This window comes from Rhinatrema bivittatum, chromosome 4 (genome assembly GCF_901001135.1).
Source record: "Rhinatrema bivittatum chromosome 4, aRhiBiv1.1, whole genome shotgun sequence".
Lineage (NCBI taxonomy): Eukaryota > Metazoa > Chordata > Amphibia > Gymnophiona > Rhinatrematidae > Rhinatrema > Rhinatrema bivittatum.
The window spans coordinates 185,766,213-185,786,798 of record NC_042618.1 but is presented as its reverse complement, the minus strand read 5'-3'; the positions used below and the strand labels follow the sequence as shown (position 1 = coordinate 185,786,798).

Sequence of the window (20,586 nt, the reverse complement as noted above, 5' to 3'; positions counted from 1 at the left end):
GACCCACCGGCCTTCCACCCTCCAGATAATTGCACCTAAAATACACTTCCTCCAATTTCAATCACCGGCACCGTTGCACACCTTCTCAGTTATATCACCACCTCAAATACATCTTCAGCAATTCCTGGTATATTCTAATCATTCCACTTATCATACAATCCACTTTATGTGTGCCTCACAAACAGCTTAGCAGGCACCGAGAATTTCTCAATAATGAAAGCATAACAGCGTCCACCATCTTAACAGCAAACAATCCTTAAAGGATGGTTTGTGAGGCACACATAAAGTGGATTGTATGATAAGTGGAATGATTAGAATATACCAGGAATTGCTGAAGATGTATTTGAGGTGGTGATATAACTGAGAAGGTGTGCAACGGTGCCGGTGATTGAAATTGGAGGAAGTGTATTTTAGGTGCAATTATCTGGAGGGTGGAAGGCCGGTGGGTCTCGTCGTCTCCGGATGAAGTGGGAGTGATTTGTCCCCTGAGGAAGCTGCGGCGAAACGGGGATCCCTGTTGGGACGTTGTGAACTGCTCCCGTGGAAAGAATACATTTAGGATTTAAGAATTTGTGTTAAGCACTTTAAGTGAAATATGTATGGTGCATCTATTAAAAGGGAATAGATGGGGTTTTAATGGGTGGGGAGTGTATGTGGATGAGTGAATGTAGTGGGTATATGTGTTTTAAATGTTAATACCCTGCTGCTAAATAAGTGTGTATATTTATGTATATTGGGTTGCACATTTTTTGAATTATTGTAAACATCAGTGGATGTAATTAATAAAATGATAAAAAATTGATGTGTATGTATTATGTTAAGCATTGCTGATAAATGGTAATATTGATAAACAAAATTGTTATGAGATTATAGTAAATTATGAATGTTAATGCTATAAAAATGAACTCATAGGGTGCCCTATGTATGTTGTGATGTGATGAGTAGGGAGCTTGTACTCTCTTATTTTGTGATTACCCCCTAGGACCTGCCAACTCCCTGGTAGGACCGCTGATCTTCTGGTCCTACCTTAACAGCCTAAAGGAAGGATAGAGAAAAAGAACTGGATTTGCCTTCATTTATGTTCCTTCTAATGCTAGTTTTTTTTTTTTTTTTTGGGGGGGGGGGTTTATTTAAGAACCCCCACAGGTTCAGAACCACATGTTTTGCACCACCTCCATCTGCTGGAGACAGAGAAATACAGAGGAGCTGCAGGAGGCACACAGGCTTAAGAGGGGGAACTCTCAAAGTTTTTCTCTGTCTCCATCTGCTGGAAGGGAGGCAAAACCCAGCAGTCTGGACTGATCTGAGTACGTACAGGGAAACGTATATACTAAGAGGTACCATTAACTGTACATATTGCCTTTTTATAAAACACCTACAAATTCCACCTCTGCAGCTACTTTATAATAAATACAATATTTTTTTTAGTTCCTAAAATGTGATGAAGAGAAGGGCTTTCTAGTAGCCCATAGCAGACTAGTCCAAATGCATCATCTAACTGAATAAGCTGACTGGTGGCTTGCTCCAAGGCATTACAGTAGAGGTATGTCCTCTACCTTTGGAAATAGGTCCCATAATGCAGTTCTGATTACATTATACACCTTTGCAGTATTTGGGAAGGGGGCCTGCATGCATTTGGACACTTTGGAATGAAATCAACATAGATTTAAACTAATGTTTCCCAACCCTTTACTGGAAACACAAACAGCTGGATTTTCAGGATATCCATGATGAATATGCATGAGATAGATTTGTTTATACTGGAGACCCGGGGTATGCAGATCTATCTCATGCATATTCATTGTGGCAAACCTGAAAACCCGATTGGTTAGGTGTGCCGCCAGCAGATGGTTGGGAAACATCCGGCCAACCTGATTTTAAGGATATCCAGAAAGGCTGTGCATGAGGTAGATTTGCATGCTCTGCCTCCACTGTATGCAAATTGATCCCATGCATAGTCATGGTGAATATTCTGAAAATCAGGCTGCCTAGGTGCTCTGAGAGGGCCGGCTTGCACAATTTCAACACTGCACATTGTCTTAGTTGTGTCTTTAAGAGGAAGTGAAGCTTCAGGGGCTGCTTCTTGGGTTTTAAAACAAAATCACATTACAGGGAAGTAGAACAAAACATAAAAAGTGGATTTTATGTGCGATTAAATAGCAGTAATGAATTGAAAGCTCTACTGGGACTTGGAATAATGAGCATAAATTGTAGAATGCATACAATAGTATTGCAGTATTTAAACGCATGGCAGTGCTGCTGGCTCATTAGCATATTCAGTATTTTCCAGCATGTTATGAAACTACATCAAGGGCAGGCCATGGGATTCTGTGCAAAATGTACAAGATGACTAGATAGATCCATGTCATAAGGGACCCGTTGAGCCAGTCCTTAGTTCACACCACTGCACCTATGGATTCGTATTTCCAGTTTTTCTAAGAAAAGCCAAACGATGAGTTCATAGATATAATAGGATAAAACCAGGCCTGTTTCAGCCTGTCCCATAAAACTCTGAGCTCTCTGTTCAGCTTACCTAGAAATGTGCCAGCTGGCCAATGCTTCCTTTTTAGACTCTCTATCTGGCTCAAAAATGTACCTTTCCTCCACAGTGCCAATAATGCAGCCATGCTACAGCATGCCTAGGAAAATACTGTGAGAATGTCAGCGGTGGGAACAATTTGAAATGATGGGAGCATCTCTGCTATACTACTCCCTCTGCTGTGAAGGACTGTTGTCCTTGAAGAGTCACACTAACGCTATCTGGAAATCAAAACACAAGCAAGGCCATGCTTTGCAAGGTATGGGGCGTTTGTCTAGCAGTGGTGTAATGTCAAGGTCTAAACGCAAGACAAGGCCCATGCCATCTGCTCTCTTCTGAAGCCGTAAACCTAATTAATAATTAGTATCAGTGTGTGTGTGTGTGTATGTGGGGGGGAGCACAGTGGTTACTGTAATGTGGAAATCTGTTTACCCAGAACTGAATTCAGACCACCAGCTCACTTCCAAGAGATCACGAGTGCAGATGGGCCAGGTTTGAATCAGTGACCGCAGGGTAAAAAGCTCCAAATTCCTGCTTTGCGGCTTTCCTTATTGTTTTTGAAGGAAATATAGCCTGTTTTTGCAACACCACGAGACCCTTAACAACACATACCTGTTCCGTCTCTGAATTCTCAGCTGCAGAGCAGCCAGATCTCCCACACTGGGGGAAGAAGGCAAGAGGGAGACAATCCTGCTTAAGGATTTTCTCTTGTTGAATGGATTTTGGAGGGGCAATAATGGTGTGATTTTCAATACCCTGCCAGATGTTCCTGATCAGATCTTCTATATGTTAGCAGCTCTTTGGCACTATGATGTAACAGATAATCCGCTAGCCTTTAAAGCAATGGAATCAAAACATCTGTAAGAAAAAGCTTCTGTTAACACATTTCAGACCACAGTGTGGATCCCTGGAGGACACAAACAGCATTTCTGCTTAGCATGTTGCCTGAGGTGGGAACTACGTGACGTACACCCGGTCTGGTACAATTTTTCATGTGTGCATGCCTGTCATAGGACTTTAGAATATGAAGGCGCATCCAGGCCGCAACGGCCCGTCCAGTCTGCCCAGTTTCATTGCTGGTGCATTGCCAGAGGATCCCAGCCGATCTCTGGCTTTCCCCCTCAATTCTGTCAATGGCGGAGGAACAGGCTTAGGGAAAAAAAAAAAAAGAACATACGCTTGCTTTGACACGGCTCTCTATCGCATCCGCAGTAGGAGAGTGTGGACTGCAAACTTTAATGTTGGTTTTTTCATGCATATTTTTCTCGAACTCTCGAACGTCATCCAAAGTCATATCTGCAAAAAGTTCAATTTTTGGCATTTTCCGTTATGAAGTCCAAACCGTCACGCGGAAGCTGTAAGGGGAAAAGAGGTCTCAGGGCTGAGGGGGAGTTTGTAAAGCGAGGGAAAGGGGGGGGGGGAATCTTTATGAAAAGATATTCATAAAGTTAGTGTGTTACCAGCCAAGGGAGGTGCCAAAAGATGAAGAGGAAAGGAAGCCGAGGAGGAGGAGTGGGGGGAATTATTTAGGGTAGATGATTTGGTGAATCGCAAAAAGTAATAAAAGTTTCGGAGGGCAGGCACTGCAATCAGAGTATAGACCTGCTCTGCAATAAGGGTTGGGGGGGGTTATAGAATCCTTTATTTATCTTCCAGGAAACCTGCAAAGAAGATAACAAGGTCTTCTTAAGTTTTAAAATGTTAATGTTGCCACAAAGGAAACTGCTTCTCTCACTAAACCGTGATGTAGCTGGATGACTTTAAAAGCCGAGCCATGATTTGTCATTGTTGGGATAAAAGTTGCAGTTTCTGTAGGAATTTTCCCAACCCGGAAGCGCTGCCGCCTGTGCACTTTTCAGAACCCGCCACGAAGGAGTGCAGCAGAGCGGAGCCAGCGGCTGCCAAAGGGCAACGAGGCTGTACTGCAGGCCTGGCACAGCAGCCTCTGTTTTAGCAAAGCTCAAGGTGGTGCAAAAAAAACCCAAACCCATGAATCAAATATTTACAGAGATTTAAAACGAGTGCCGAGGGGGAGTGCTACCGTATCACGGTCCCCACCCATAATGGGTCTGCACGGCTTGCAAGCCCTGCTCCTGCCATTGGCCACAGAATATATATCTCCCCTCATTTGAATAGGTACTCCTCTCATGCTCTCTTTTACGATATGGGAAATAGGGTAGTGGAGGGAGCATGGGGGGGGGGGGGCGAACACTACAGACCCTATCCCAGTGTCTGATGTCACCAATGCATAATGGTCTGAAGTCCAATTCAGGGAACTGAGGGACTTTTCTAATTTCTGCTTGAAGCACTAGCACACACCATATACCTGAGGAAATCCTGTGGAATATAAGGCACTGCAGTTTCTCCCGGCAGCTAGCAGGCCATGCCAGGGACACTGTGACTGCATGATAGCAGTCTAGATTTATGACAGCCTCCAGAAAGGGGACTGCATCACAGCGTGTATCCTGCAGAATCAGCATCTTGCATCCTCCAGTACAGTTTGTATTGGCGAAACTGAGCTGTGCTAAGTGATGGATCCCTTTCATGATAAAACTGGACTGAAGCCTTTGGCGACTGATGCGGCTGCTCAGAATTTTCACAAGTTTTAAACTTGTACAAATCCAACCTCTTTTTTTTGCGTATAATAAAACTGAGGAGGCAACCCGTACTATATATGCTAAGCTGACTAAAGAATTTTTGAAAAGGCACTTTTTCATCTCTTAGCCCGTGTGTTTCAACAGCACGCTCTTTCTTGACATCTACATTCAAAGCGCAGTTAATAAACAAGAGTGGTGTCAGAAGCACAGGGAGGAGTTCAGCCATCAAAGCAGATGCTTTTGTATAAGAGGAGGTTAAGTAAGGAATTCAGTGCTGAAAGGGAGCAATGTTAATTTTATGGCACAGAAAAGGAAATATAAGCAAAGGCAATAAAACATATACAACAACAATTATATTTACTGCAGCGTTTAACTTTCATTAGCAGTTTATAATTATAAAAAAGCAAATATTACGCTGTTTATTATCTTTTGTAAATATACACTGTAGTCGTTCCTGAGTATTTTGCAAGCAATAGATCTGTTCAACCAAATCCCTCTCCTGTTCGGTCACCAGCTCGTGACTGTTTAAGAAGACTGGCCTCACATAACCAAGAGAAAGTTTGCAAACAGCTCAGGAAGAGACAAGCAAACAGACCAGTGAGGGAGTCAGTTCTTGATCCCAATGCCCTCTCCCCACACCGCATCACCACCAATCTCTCTCTCTTTTTTGTTTTGATTCAGCAGATGCCTCCTACTCCTTTGGGCTTCCAGTTCAATTGGAACTAGTCCCTTCTGGGCTACCGCACCATGAGCCTTCATTCGCTACTATCCACGTTTCCCTCCATTTTGTAACCCTTCTCTCATGTAACTCAACCACTGTGGTAAACAGCTCTTGGCCCAGGGCCACAGACACAAGAGCTCCTTCCGGAAACTGGTGTACACGCACCCCTGAGTCTGGTCACTAGATGTCTCCATTGTGCAAGGGCCCAGGCTACCTCCTCCCAAGTCGCCCTGTATCTTTTTGTGTTTTTTTGTAGTCTTCACCTGGAAATTATAGATTCCCTATAGTTGACAGCTTTTATGGGACCCACATAAAAACAAGCCAAAGATGGTACAGCTTTCGAGAACACAAGGCCAGAACTGAAGAAAGACCAAGTACCACTGAACCAACACAGCTGCAAGATCTCTGCACAAGTGGAAAGTCTAAACATAAAGTTATCTGTTTAAACATTTCTCCTTTCAGTTTGCTCTTCCTGTGTGAGTGGCATAAGTTAAGAGAGAGAACGCACACAAAACAGAGGAGAACACAGGACTTGGCTCTGCAGGGTGAGGCCCAGGATAGGCTTGAATTAGTCATACATGAAGTAGCCAGACACTAATTGGTGGAGAAGGTTGTGCACTGCGTAGTCAGGCAACTATCTTGACGGAAGGGAGGACTCTATGCAATTTGTGAGGAGATGGGACTATTAAATAGTTGCTCATGACTATACTGATGAGATTGCTTTGTTTGTAAATCATTTTGTGGTGGGTAGCGAGAAGGCAGGTACTCAAATCCAGCAAAATAAATCAATTAACCAATTAATTAATTAATTAAAGTCTGAGGGGCCTAATATAGAATATAGAAACCAGCCCCCTCATAAAATGTGTTAAAGACGCAGTGTAACAAAACAGGTGCTCTTTTATGCCATCTGTTGAGTTCCTACTTTCTACCCTGGCACTGTTTGTCAAACAAAAGGTTTGGGGTATAAATTCCAGCAAAGGGCTGTCCCCTCTATGAGGAGGGGACAGAGGTTTGACTCCCAATTCAAGTCTTCTGCTCTCCGTGTCATATGCGACAGAGGCAGGGTGCACAGCCCCGGGAGGGGGAGGAGGAGGAGAAGGGAGGGGAGTCACGGTCAACATGCAATGGTGACACCTAGTGGCTGGATTGAGGGCCTGCAGGGGCCCAGAAGGAACCTTGATGTATATCCCCCAGCTGAGGACCACCATTGCAATGACTGGACCAAAGGAAGTTGGGAGGGGATATAAAATAGGGAAAACAAAAACCCCCGGGTGATCGATCGAGATAGAAATACAAAGGAAAAGAAGAAACTGAGGCGTCACAATAAAAAATATTCCAGTGAAATGTTTCGATTTTCATTTTACTTTCTTTTCTGTTTTGCAGTTTTACTGCTGATCCAACTGGTGAGAACCTAGCACAAAACTTTTTTTTAAAAAACAATAGACAAAAATTATTCACTTTCTCTCTCTGCCCACCACCGAAGAAAAGAGAGCCCTAATCCCATAAAACACTTTCAGGCCGATATAGTAAAGTGCACTCCATACTGCGCGTTCAAACCCCTCCGAAACTAATAGCGCTCATCAATGCAAATGCATGTTGATGAGGCTATTAGTCATTCGCCCCAGATACCGTAGAGAAAATGTGCACCCGATGTGCACAGATTAGGAAAACGAGTGCTCGTAAAATTGAGCAACTGTTTTCCTAACCCGCTGACAGCCACCTCTCCTGGGCCAAGAAGGCGCTAGCGCAATTGTCCCTAGCGTCTCCTTTTAGAGCGACCCCTCATTTGAATGCTGTATCACGTGCCCAGGAGAGGGAGCTCTGCATGCGTTGAAAGAGTAGGTGCCGAAAACGGACGCACTTTTTTTGTGCGTCCGTACTGTATCCGCCTGACTGAGATTTAATTCCCTTTTACACTCAAATGGGCAGCTAAGGTGCAGTAAATCCTATTGGCCACTGTGGGGTGCTGTCTTCCCAGCAAATGGCTATGGTTCTTCTCGGTCACCCAAGCAGAAGAGGTTTTGAGGTGTGGATCTTTGTAGCCACAGGCTCCAGGAGAAAAGTGCACGTTTCCCTTTGCAGGAAACGAAACTTCTTCATCCTGGCTTTGAGGCTCGGTCAGTAAAAACTGCTTTGGAAATAACAAAAGTCGCATGTCTTTACATTTTGTTTGAACGAAGTGAAAACCGAAAACTGAGACACACTGACAAACTAAAAATCCTCCCTTATGGCACAGCACAGGGCACGGCAGAGAAGTTTACCTCTCTCCCTGGCTAATGTACCTCGCTCGATCGGAGCCTGAATGGCTCCGCGTTCAGGGGTGAGGTTATTGCTCCATCTGTCACCCCCTCCCCCCTGCGGAGTCCACTAATTGACAGGGCGATACAGTACAGTGCGTTCCGATGGAGCACACTGTTAACCGGCATTTGGACGCGCGTTTTCGACGCACTAGCATTCAGTAAGGGGTAATAGTGCGTCGAAAATGCATTTGCATGTTGCGGGCGCTATTAGTCTCGGGGGGGGGTTGGACGCGCATTTTCGAGCACTTTTACCCTTTACTGAATAAGGGGTAAAGCTAGTGCGTCGAAAATGCGTGTCCAAATGTCGGTTAACAGTGTGCTCCACCCTTATTCAGTAAGGGGTAATAGCGCCTCGAAAACGCGCGTCCAACCCCCCCCGAGACTAATAGGGCCATCAACATGCAAATGCATGTTGATGGCCCTATTAGTCATTTCCGCGCGATACAGTAAGTAAAATGTGCAGCCAAGCCGCACATTTTACTTTAAGAAATTAGCACCTACCCAAAGGTAGGTGTTAATTTCTGCCGGCGCCAGGGAAGTGCACAGAAAAGCAGTTAAAACAGCTTTTCTGTGCACCCTCCGACTTAATATCATGACGATATTAAGTCGGAGGTCCCAAAAGTTAAAAAAAGTAAAAAATAAAAAAAAATAAATTTTAAATCAGCCCGCGGGTTGAAAACCGGACGCTCAATTTTGCCGGCGTCCGGTTTCCGAACCCATGGCTGTCAGCGGGCTCGAGAACCGAAGCCGGCAAAATTGAGCTCCGGCTGTCAAACCCGCTGACAGATGCCGCTCCTGTCCAAAAAGAGGCGCTAGGGACGCGCTAGTGTCCCTAGCGCCTCTTTTTACCGCCGGCCCTAATTTAAATATTTTAGTTTACTGAATTGCGCGCACAGGACGCTGGCCTGTGCGTGCGCCGGGAGAGTGGGTGCTCTCCCGCGAACTTTACTGTATCGGCCTGCATGGGAGGTGGGTGTGTGTGTGTGTGTGTGTCAGGGGTGATGCTGCTTTTCTTTTGGCCTGTGGCCATCTGGCCACGAAAAGCGCTGGCTGAAAGCGGGAAGTTATTCCACGGGGCACGCGCACCAGCCGAATGGCGTCCAACAGCCTGAGAAGGGAGGATGTGCCCCCCCCCCCCCCCCCCCCCCCAATCCTATACCTGTCCTGGCTCCCATCAAACTTCTTTTTAACACGATGACGATGCCCTGCCCTTCTGTCTTAGTTATGCCATAAGTGTAATTAACTTCTCTTCCTCCTTTGGAAAATCTATTTATAGGAGTATATTATGATCCTTAATTTATAAATCAAGGGGAGAATTTTAAAAGCCATAGTTTATACATGTAAATGGCTTGTTACAAAACTGCCAGGAGGGGTGTGGGTGGTAAAAGTCTGCAAGAAATGCTAATCTGAGCCCACTTTTACCCACACTGTGCGGAGGAATTCTGCAGGTGGAGTCTGGGTAGAGTCAGTGTCAATTTTGAAAAGCCCATATATAAATATTCATGAAAAACGTGTGCACACCATATAGGAGGTGTAACTTGTGGGTGCTTTCGGTGGGATCCTTTTCAAAAGAAACCAAAGTTTCCTTTAAGAATTGCTGTAACTTGTGCGTGTCATTGCTGCATAAGTTAGTTGCAGAATTACCCTCAAATATTTGAGATATTTTTAATAAAATATTTATTTACTTTCTAGTTGAACAATTCCCAGGCACCATTGAAATGGAACCTTCTGGAAGCATTAAGTCATTCTCTGTGTTTATAAAAGCTCTTTATCCATTTCAGCATTAGAGATGTCTGGGTTGCAATCAGAGGGCCCCAGCCAGCTAGAAAGCATAAATAATGGATACGAAAAAAAAATATCGAAACTAACTAAATAAAAGGCCGACCTCTCTCTAATGTTCTAGCGCAGACTGAATGATGTATCCCTCAGCTCTGTCAGAAAATATCTTGTCAGATCTGCAACTGGCCCGTGTCACTTTACCACTCATTACTAGACCCAGGCTGTAAAACATTCATTTTTCTTTAGCAATTGACTAATTAATCTCTTCTCCTGCCCTCTGCGTTCCAAAAATGTAAAGAGCAGACATTTGGCGAGGTGACTAAGTTAAGATCCCGGCCTGCTGCAGACAACTCACCATACCACTCATCCACCCAGGCAAAGGCTTGTCGATGTCCGATGAGCAGCACGTCCCTCACCACCTGCAAAACCAATTAAAACAAAGGGTTTGTGAACACTGCCAGAGGCTGCTCAAATCTGCCGATAACCCTTCCTTAGCCAAAAAACATTTGCAGCAAATATTAGGCAGGGAAATAAAGGTCAATAAGCAAACAAAATAACCCAAGGCAAAACATTTTTATTGGGCTAATTTAATACATTTCTTGAGTAGCTTTCCGGATCTAACACTCTTCTTCAGACCAGAACAGAGTGAGCAGGACAAGGGAAAAGATAATGTTGCCTGAATCATAAGTGAATCACAGATAGATTTCTACGGTGGTGCAAAGGGAAGAGGGAAAGTGCTGTGAATGAGGTAGCAGAGTGATAAGAAGGTGACAGAGTGGCAATAGAATTATATCTGGTAGTGAGTTTAAAAAAAAAAGTCTCTGCTAAATCCTTTTATGTCTGTACTGATCATAAATGTCTTCTGTTTCAGGATTGTTCTGAATTTCGCTTTTAGTATCCTGATCATGAGGTCATTGATGCAGTGGTCCGGTTCTGAAAACGTTCCCCCTTGGAGGTGCTGCCTTGCTCTTCTTTGCAATATATTATCTTGGGTCTCCATGGGTTTGTTCTTGTCTTTTATTTCTGGCCTGGCATCCCTCTTCACATTTTCTGGCCTGGCATCCCTCTTCACATTTTCTGCCCTGAATAATATAAACTACATTAGAGGAGGAGCAGGAATGGGGTCATATGGGTAAATATGGGGGCCCTGTGATATGTGCAGGGAGGCTCCACTAGCAAAACAGGTCAGAAATTAAAGACAAGAATAAAATCTAAAATAATACATCACAAAGAGCAAGGCAACACCTCCTTGGGGGGAACATTTTTGGAACCGGACCACTGCATCAATGTCCTCATGATCAGGAAACTAAAAGGGAAATTCAGAACGATCCTGAAATAGGCGACATTTGATGTTAACATGATCAAACACTTCAGAACTGACAAAAAAAAAAAAGGGCTTAAGATACTGTAATTTTTTTTTAACTCACTATCAGAAATAATTCTACTGCCTCTTTGTCACCTTCTTGTCACCTTAAATCATCAACACTCACACCCTTCTTTTTTCCCCCTTCACACTGCCTTGGTAATGTATTTTGTGATTTGCTTGTATTTTCTGACAATGTCATCTCTTGTTCAGGCCTGCTCATTCTGTTTTGATCCGAGGAACGGAGCCTTAGCTCTTGAAAGCTGGTCAGGATATGTTTCAAGCTTAGTCCATAAAAAAGGGATCACCCTTATCCTTTCTGTTGACTTTTATTTCCATGCATGTGCACTAACGAAGCAATCGTGCTACTTTAGCAAATATAAAATCAACAGTCACTCTGGGGTTTCATTGGAGCTGGGAAAGAAGGTAAGAAACGACCTTGCTACCTCATTGCTAGTGTACACCCGGGGCCTGGTGATTCTGATTTACAAGTTATTGTTTCCTAGCTCTGCAAAACGTTACAGCACCATCCTGAATCCTAGGAGTCCGGCCAGATCTGTGTTTCCTTTTGTTTTTGTTTTTTTAATGCCCTTAATTCTGGTCATAAAAGCATTTCGGCGATCCTGACCTGGCATGAGCCTTACTGCTGCAGATGATACAGAATTTTTTATTTTTTTCCAATAATTGTGCTGAGCACGCTTATAAAAATAAGCGCATCCCTTTATGCTCCTTCTCATTACATCGCTGTGCTACATTTGCAGGGTGAGAAAGAACTGTAATCTATCTTTTACTGTAAGTGCTGAAAAACATCTCTTTTTTTTTGTCTTGAATAAAATATTAAAGATTTCCAAACTTTGAAGGGAAATTTCAAAGGTTGCTAAAAAGCAAGCATCAGCAAGGGAAACTTACGAAATGTTATAATGACTTCTCATTTGGAAACAGGGTTCAGTTCAAACGTTAGATCATTATTTGAGGCTTCGGAACATCCATGCCACAATTCCGAGTGCGGGCCAGTCTCAAACTTTGATTTATCCATTTTTTCACAATATAAGCAGGGCCTCAGAGGAGACAATTAATTTATATGTGTCAAAATTGATGAATAACCTCCTGTTTGAAAATTTTACCTGAATCCCAAATTAGGTGAATCAACGCTTTAATGTGTCTGTATCAATAGACAGACCTGTAACAGTAACTGTTCTGTCCCCCAGTAAAAAGCCCGTGGACTTGGATTTGTATCTGGAAGAAATACTCCTGTTATAGTAAGTATTCTCAACAGGATAATTTAACTAATCTCAGGCTGATGCAATATAGTGCGCTCAGCTGAGCGCACAGCCTTACACGCATTTGGACACGCATTTTGGGCATTTGTCCAAAACCCCTTATGCAATAAGAGGATTGGCGCGTCCAAAGCATGCGTCCAAACTAGCGTGTAGCTAACAGCGCTCATCACATGTAAATTCATGTTGATGAGGCTATTAGCTATTACCCACCTATGCAAAAAAAACAAACCCCCAAAACAAAATGTACGCCTGACACGTACATTTTTACTCTTAAAAAAAAAAGCCTGCCCTGGAGCAGGTGTGAATTCTTGAGGAGCCCCTAAAGTTAACAGAAAAGCAGAAAATACTGCTTTTCTGTAGTTCCTCTGTCTTAATATCATGGCGATATTAAGCTGGAGGAAACAAAAAAAAGGAGTAAGGGGAAAAAAAATTTTTTTTTGCTGGTGGTCTGGTTAGGAAAACTGACATTGGAGAGGAAAGTGTCCATTCTCTTAACCCGTGGTTGTGCACAGGCTAGGAAAACGGACGCTCGTAAAACTGAGCGTCCGTTTTCCTAACCCGCACTGGTAGCCACCTCTCCTGGGCGCCCGCTGCCGAAGAGGCACTAGGGACGCACAGTTTCCCCATGCGCCTCCATTTCACCTTGGCTGCCCATTTAAATATTTAATTGGGCGCCCGGAGGAGGTGGATCGGCGCATGTTAGGAGAATGGGCGCTCAATCAAGAGCGCCCGTTTTACACACGCCAAAATTGCATTGGCCTGCCCGTGTGTTGAGCTGATCTGGTAGAGATATCATGAGTGGTGTTCAGAAGGAAACAGGGAACGGTTATTTACCCTTTCAATCAGTACTAGCACTAGGGGGCACTCCAAGAAACTAACAGCAGATCTAAAGCAGGTTTAAGAATGTATTATTGTAGACAACGCACAATTAAGCTGTAGAATTTGTCGCCAGAGAATGTGATCAAGTCTAGTGGTATAACTAAGTTTTAAAAATGGCTTGGACAAGTTTCTGGAGAAAAAGTCCATTAATAATTATTATTCAGGTAGATCCCCTTTAGGATCTGCTGGGTATTTCCAAATTACCTGATAAAGCCACTGTCAGGGAAAGGATGCTGGGCTTGATGGTCTGCTCTAACCTAGCACTTCTTATGATCTTAATGTCCACTAAGGTTCACCAATTTATTTTTTTCATTTTATTTTTTGTTTTTTGTTTTTTACTGTCCAGCAGCTACTGCTGCTCAGTCCTAGGCTTCCAGCTTTGACACTCCTTTCAGGCACCTTTCAGGCAAGGGGGGTGCCATGCAATATGTAAATTAGGGGGTCACGCTGGGAAGGAGGTGCTAAGGTCGCTTGCGCGACCCTAGCGCCTCCTCGCTAACGCGACCCGCCATTGCCGGTTATGAAGAACGACGCTGGTAAACTCGGCGTCGGTTTTCATAACCTGCCTGTCTGCCGAGTTATTTTATTTTATTTTTTTTACTTTAAAAAAGAAGTACAGAAAAGCATTTTTTGCTGCTTTTCTGTACTTCTTTTATCTGCGCTCAGCTATTAATGTCTGCTCCAGGCAGGTGTTAATAGCCGAGCGATAAATGTGTGTCTAGGACGCACATTTATCTTTTTGCATGTGGCGTGAATGAGTATTAGGCTCATTCACATGCATTTGCATGTGATGAGCCCTATCTCATTCACTCCACATCGGACGCGCGTTAAATAGGCGCTAATCCCCCTTTTGCATTAGGGAGTGGATTTGCATTAGGGAGTGGATTAGCGCCTATTTATCCCACGTCCGACTGCGGGTTATACAGTGCGCTCGGCTGAGCGCACTGTATTGCATCGGCCCCCATGAGTGAGTCTTTGTTGGAAGGCTGCCAAGACTTTTCCCTGTCACGTCGCCTGCCACCCCCAGCCTGCCTGTTGCAATGCAAATCCTTGGGCGGTGAGGTACAAACCGTTAGCCCAGTACAAATGCACTGCATATCGTCTATTAAGTATCACTAGATGGTCTTTTAAGGATAATATTGAGGTTGGTTTAACTTGTTCAGTTTCTCATATATGGACACAAGTAATTCATAACATTGAATAGTCAGAGGTCACTTGGAATGGGCCGAACAGCATCCTAAATTATAATCATTCATCACCAAAATGTACCATTTTTTAATTATAATTTTAAAGTATGCTGTAGTATAGTATAATTTTACAGTATAGTATACTGTAAAACTTAGCTTTTGTAGCATGTCGATATCCGCTCAACCCAACATTGGTGCCAATGTTTCGAGTATACGGCTCTGCATCAGGGGAACGCAGGAAAATCTGAGGAGACTGAACCCACTAACTTGCACAGCAAGACTGCAGCAAGGTGATGAACTACTTGCAATGTTATGAATCACTTACATCCTTATATGGGAATCACCATATTTCTTTGCTGTGAATTAATATATTTAGAGAACTGTTCTTTTGGCATTTAGTTATTTTCTCTATTTATTGGGTTGTCAGTTGTATTGATAGTTCCTTATTCTGAGCCATTTCTTAATTTTTAGCTGTAACTCTGAACTTTCTGTCGACAGCGATTTTTGGGCTCTGCCAAGGTACAGTCTCATGAGATTAAGCCAAATAACCCAGCTACTGCTGGGAGGTCATTTCCACAAATAGCAAATTCCAGTATTTCATTTTTCAGTTACTGTTATCTGTCTTCAGAATTTCACCATGACCAAATCATAGATACATCATTTCATGCAAACACTTTCAAGTCATCAAGATAAACCCCTTCCAAAACACTGCACAAGGCCCAGAGGTAAATTCTGATCGAAAATGGGGATGAGAAATGGGAACCTGAGCAGAAACAGCAAAGCAAGAGTTTTTAAATCCCTTTAACAAGTGAGACTGTAAAATATTCCAGAGTGTGACATTCCCCTCAGTGGATGGCCCAGGCAGCCAGGAGACAAAGTTTAAAACCAGAAAACTATTTTTGCTGACGCAGGGCTGTGCTGTAAATATAACCATCCGATAGCCCACGGTTACCATGACAACTCTGTTGTCATTGCTATACGGGGCTATTTTATCAGCAACGCGAGCCTCGCCTGCAAGGGGAGGCCGACACAGCTCGATGTACGCAGGATCAGAGTACTGGCGTGCCATCCCAGGGGCCTGGGGGGGTTTCTAGTTACAATGTTTCCATTCACTGACCTTGTGTACAAATTGTTCTACTCTCGTTTGGAGTCCCCAGACCTCGAATTTCACTGTCACCAACTTGTAGGAGCACATGATTGGATCTTGCGTATCCCTCCACCCTTCTTTCAACAAGCCTCGGCCAGTCTTCTCTGACTTGAAATTTCTGGGATCCTGTTTAAAAAAAAAAATAAAAAATTAATAACTAGAACGGACATGACACAACGTAAAACTGTAATATTTGAGACTCTATTAATAGCTAACAATTTAGGGGAGGGGAGGGGGAATAAAACCTTGACGACAATTAAGAAGTGTGACGTGAAACCCAGCAAAACTTGTCATCTGGTGACATGAGCTAGGTTCTCAGCACCAAACTGTGCGTTATAATAAACCATGCTGATTTAATTACTACTTAAAAGGAAGAATTTCCTTTGCTTTCACACAACGCCAGATATTTCCATGAGTAACGCTTAAGGAGCAAAACAGCCAGAAACATCAGTTGAACTGTGGGCATTTCCTTCTTGTTATGCTCAGGATGCCGAGGGCAGCCCTCGTGCTGTTGATGGAGATTCTTCTTTTCTACACTGTCCTGACACATTCTAGGGCAGGAAGAGCAGAGTTTCTTCTGACTTGGGAACTCCTGTACCTTGAGGTTCACTGCATCTTCCACATTCCCCTGTGAAGTTCTCCCCTACAGAGAGATTTCAAGCCCTATGATCTCAATTGGGGGATGGGGGGTGACCTTTGAACCCAGCTGGATCCTGTCAGAGTGTAGCTTAAAGAATGCAAATTGAATTCTCAGGTACAGTCAGGAGACTTCAGGGCCCCATGCGGTTCTAGGGTTGCCAACTGGCTCCAGATTTTCAGGTCAGGTTAATCCAGCCCTGCTTTTACTCACCTGCATGCAGGTACTTATAGTCTTGCTTTTCTTATGGAATGCAATAGGGAAAACAATAAATCCCAGCATGCAATGGGATAAAACCAGGACTAGACCAACCTGTCCTGAAAATCTGGAGCCAATTGGCAGCCCTATGCAGTTCCACCTGCAGAGGAAAGCTAGCAGGACGGGAAGCAGCAGCAGAAGACAGACACTCTTTGCAGACTCCCCCTGCCAGCTGGAGGACACAGTTTGGGGGTGGGGGTGGGGGCAAGATAGAAGAGATGACTTTGTCATGGTTGGCAGCAGTGGCTTAGACCTGCCCAAGTTCTTTCTGCTGGCAGCTATGTCTGGCCCATGGAAAAAATTTGCCGGCACACATGTACTTCTGGGAAACTCTGCGTTAGTGTATCTGTATCCACTCTTGGGGATTCATTGAATCTCTAGAAAGCCCTGACCACATGCCACTGTGTAGGATTTATGAGGAAGCATAATTCTAGCTAGTAGGTCATATAAAGTACTTTTTATATTTCAACATTTTTTATTCAGTGTAACAGCAAGGAACATTTACAAACATCTCCTCCAAAATACTGTGTTTCTTAAGTACCTTGAAGGCAAATATAACTTGCACACTAATGTTTTCTCCCATCCATAAAACTCCCACCCCCACCCTTTCCAAACAAACAAAACATTCTGAAAAAACAAAAAAAAGAAAAAATAAAATCGCATAAGGCATAGGAGTAAAGAGACAACCAGCAGACAAATGCACACATTCAGGAAACTGTATCACGGTCCACTGTTCAGAATTAAACTTCTTACTCTAGGCATGTCTGAATGTATGCCCCCAAATTGACCAAAATAAAGTCCGGCATTTGAAAGTATACTTAGAAGCCACATGTTCTATTTGCATCATATCATGTACTAAATTTCACCACTGCCAAAAGGATGGCGCGTTCTCACTCCTCCAATTCAAAAAGAATAGTTTTCTTGCCAATAGTACAGGCTTTCTGTATAAACAAATCGATTCCCCTCCCCCCCCCGGGGATTTGGAAAATAGTGGAGAAAATTGTCCAGATAATAAAGTTTCCGAGGAGGTCAGAAGAACATATCTGACTATCCCAGACAGGTAGTTGGATTTCTGAAGCTACAACCTCCGAACCTTTGAGCAGGGCCAGAAAGCATGTGAAAGGGGGCCTTAAGGGCTTCAGCATGAGAAACATATGCCCCCCTCAAGAAATTTGTAATGAAGTTCTCTAACATACATGTTAGATGAGAGATCATTTATACATTTAAAACCAGATAACAATATTCTTTCGGAAACAGCAAAAGTTCCATCTCTTTTCCAGCGACTAAGTAAAGAGGCTAAATGCGGTTGTGAATCTGGTTTGTGTAACCCTCTACCCAATGACGACAAACACAACTTCTTTGCCACATCTGGTCCAAATAAATCATCTAAGGAGTCCAAAAAAAAGCAGAGTTCAGATCCTTCGCAGACAGAGAGGCAAGATAATGTTTCAGTTGTACATAAGAAAAGTAACTTTTATCTGTTGAATCATATAAAATACTTTTTAATCAAAATGTTTATTTTTTAATTCCTTTCCAAAGGGCGTATATAGCAGGCTGAACTGTTCCAGTTATATTAAAAAACAATTTTTAATGGATATCTATGACCAAAGAATCCAGCAGCATTCTTTTTTTATAATTATAAATCTTGACAATGTTTGCCGGTTGTTAAATTCCCAGAGGTTTCCAGAAGGAGATTTACAGCTCCCCATTGGATACTCAAACAGAGGACATTACTGTGAGCTCCAATGAAAATGCTGGAACAGTTGACTTACACAATAAATCTAGGTAGAAGGTTTTTTTTTTTTTTATTTCTTGTTCTAAATCTAGACGCATCTAGACTTCAACAAAAGCTATTCATTTCTTTGAGTCTGTACTTACTGGTTCCCAAGGTGAGATATGATGTAAAAGCTCATCTAAAGAGTTAAAATCAATAAAGAACAAGTGTTCTCCGCCGCCTGCAATAAAACAAACCTATTTTTCAGTAATGGTGCCTGAGAACACATCTCATTCACTTTTAATGTTCATCAGAATAGATCCCGCTCCTACCATAAAGTACTCCTGCAGGTAGTTACTGACGTTCCCCTGGCATCTGATTTACAAGGAAGCTCATGCGCTTCATAAACCTGACTGGATGGGTCAAGGAAATCGACACAGTTACAGGTTACCAGTTCAAATCCAGCTCAGGCTGGTAGGGACTAAACACCAAGAATATCCGTTTGGGCAGCCTATGTGAAATGAGTTGGCAGTCTTAAGTCTAGTCCCCATGTCACTAAAAATCATCAGTCTGACACTAGTTGGCACTCCTCGGCAGCGATGCCAAGTCTGCACAAGCAGGGAGACTGGACTATGTGCTCCCTCGTAGACAAGATCTCGCCGCTAGAACACGGTTGAAACACATTGGCAGGGCAATGCGGGGAAGCTTGTGAGTGATTCTGCTCACGTTCCCCCTATACTTTACATAAATGAAGGACTTGAGCTTCTAATGCTGCCAATCTGAGACATTTCACAAGCATTAAGGGCAGTGAAAATAAACAAATAAGTGGAACTAAGTGCATATAGCCCTCTGCTGGTTCATTGCTTAGAGTGCTTGGGTTCAAACCTATTTCTGCTGCTTGGGATGGTGATCTCCAAGGAAAGAATGAGGAGAAACGGAATGTTAGTTGTCTTGTGAAAAAATTATGTCTCAGCTGACACTAGAAAGCAGAGTTTCTTACCTGTATAAGGTGCCACAAATAGTCCAGCAACTTCGGAGTGGGGCAGGTGAATGGATCTAAGCCATGACCCTTGCACCAGACGGAGAACCTCCTCCACTTCAGTTGATAAGACTTCCTAGTGGAAGGCTTCCTGGAAGCTACCAGCACCTGAGACACGTCATCAGAGAGGTCCAGGGGCTGCAAGACTAAGCGCTCAACATCCAGGCTGTCAAGGCTAATGCTCGGAGGTTTGGATGGCTCAGTCTGCCCCAATCCTGCGTTATCAGATTGGGCATGATCTCCAGACTGAAAGGCTCTGTGACTGACTGGTCCTGAAGGAGCAAGAACCTGACCTGTCTGGGCCAATACAGGGCCACGAGAATCATTGTTCCCCGGTCTTGCTGGAGCTTCAAGAGAGTCTTCATGACTAGCGGAAGAGGAGGATATGCGTACAGGAGATCTGTGCCCCAATGCTGGGCAAAGGCATCCAAGACTGGAAGTACATCTGTCCTGAACAGGGAGCAGAATTTGCTCACCTTACAGTTGCAGGGGGAGGCAAAGAGATCCACACCTGGCGTTCCCCACTGGCTGAAAATCCAGGCTGTCACTGCCGGATTCAGTGACCACTCGTGTGGTTGAAACATACCACCACATTCCGCCACCACATTCATTGCTCCAGCTAGATACATCGTTCTCAGGAACATGCCCTATGACAGAGCCCAGGGCCAAATCTGTACCATCTCTTGACAAATGAGGTACGACCCCGTGCTTCCCTGCTTGTTAATGTACCACATTGCCACCTGCTTGTCTGTTTGAATCAGGAATGCCTTGTGGGAAGGCGGTCTTGAAATGCCCAAATAGCCTAACGAATTGCCCAGAGCTCCAGGAAGTTTATCTGGTATAGAGATTCCTGAGCTGTCCAACAACCCTGCAGGTGGAGGTCGTCCACATGCATCCTCCAACCGTGGGGGGAGGCATTGGTCGTAAGTACTACCTGAGATGGGGCAGCCTGAAAAGGGACTCCCTGCTCCAGGTTGGATAGATTCTCCCATCAGGACAGGGAGACCTGCAGAGGTGACGTGATGTAAACACATGCCTCTAGGTCCTGGAATGCCTGCTGCCACTGCAACCACAATGTCCATTGCATCCTGCACATGCAGATGAAGGCAAAAGGGGTGACATGGACAGATGCAACCATGTGGCCCA

The 20,586-nt window shown here is 43.8% G+C and overlaps 1 protein-coding gene across 4 annotated transcripts in view; it reads right to left on the bottom strand.

Annotated features, from left to right (window-relative positions):
• Positions 1 to 20,586, bottom strand: part of PITPNC1 (phosphatidylinositol transfer protein cytoplasmic 1) — a 415,353-nt gene that overhangs the window by 14,584 nt on the left and 380,183 nt on the right. For 2 of the 4 annotated variants that reach the window (XM_029599346.1, XM_029599347.1), the window contains exons 7-8: positions 15,763 to 15,918; positions 10,292 to 10,355 (exon numbers count right to left, since the gene is read on the bottom strand). In XM_029599346.1, the coding sequence (XP_029455206.1) occupies positions 10,292 to 10,355; positions 15,763 to 15,918 (220 nt within the window). Of the gene's footprint in view, positions 1 to 3,716; positions 3,895 to 10,291; positions 10,356 to 15,762; positions 15,919 to 20,586 lie in introns of those variants that run through there. The other 2 variants (XM_029599348.1, XM_029599349.1) reach the window with 2 other exon arrangements.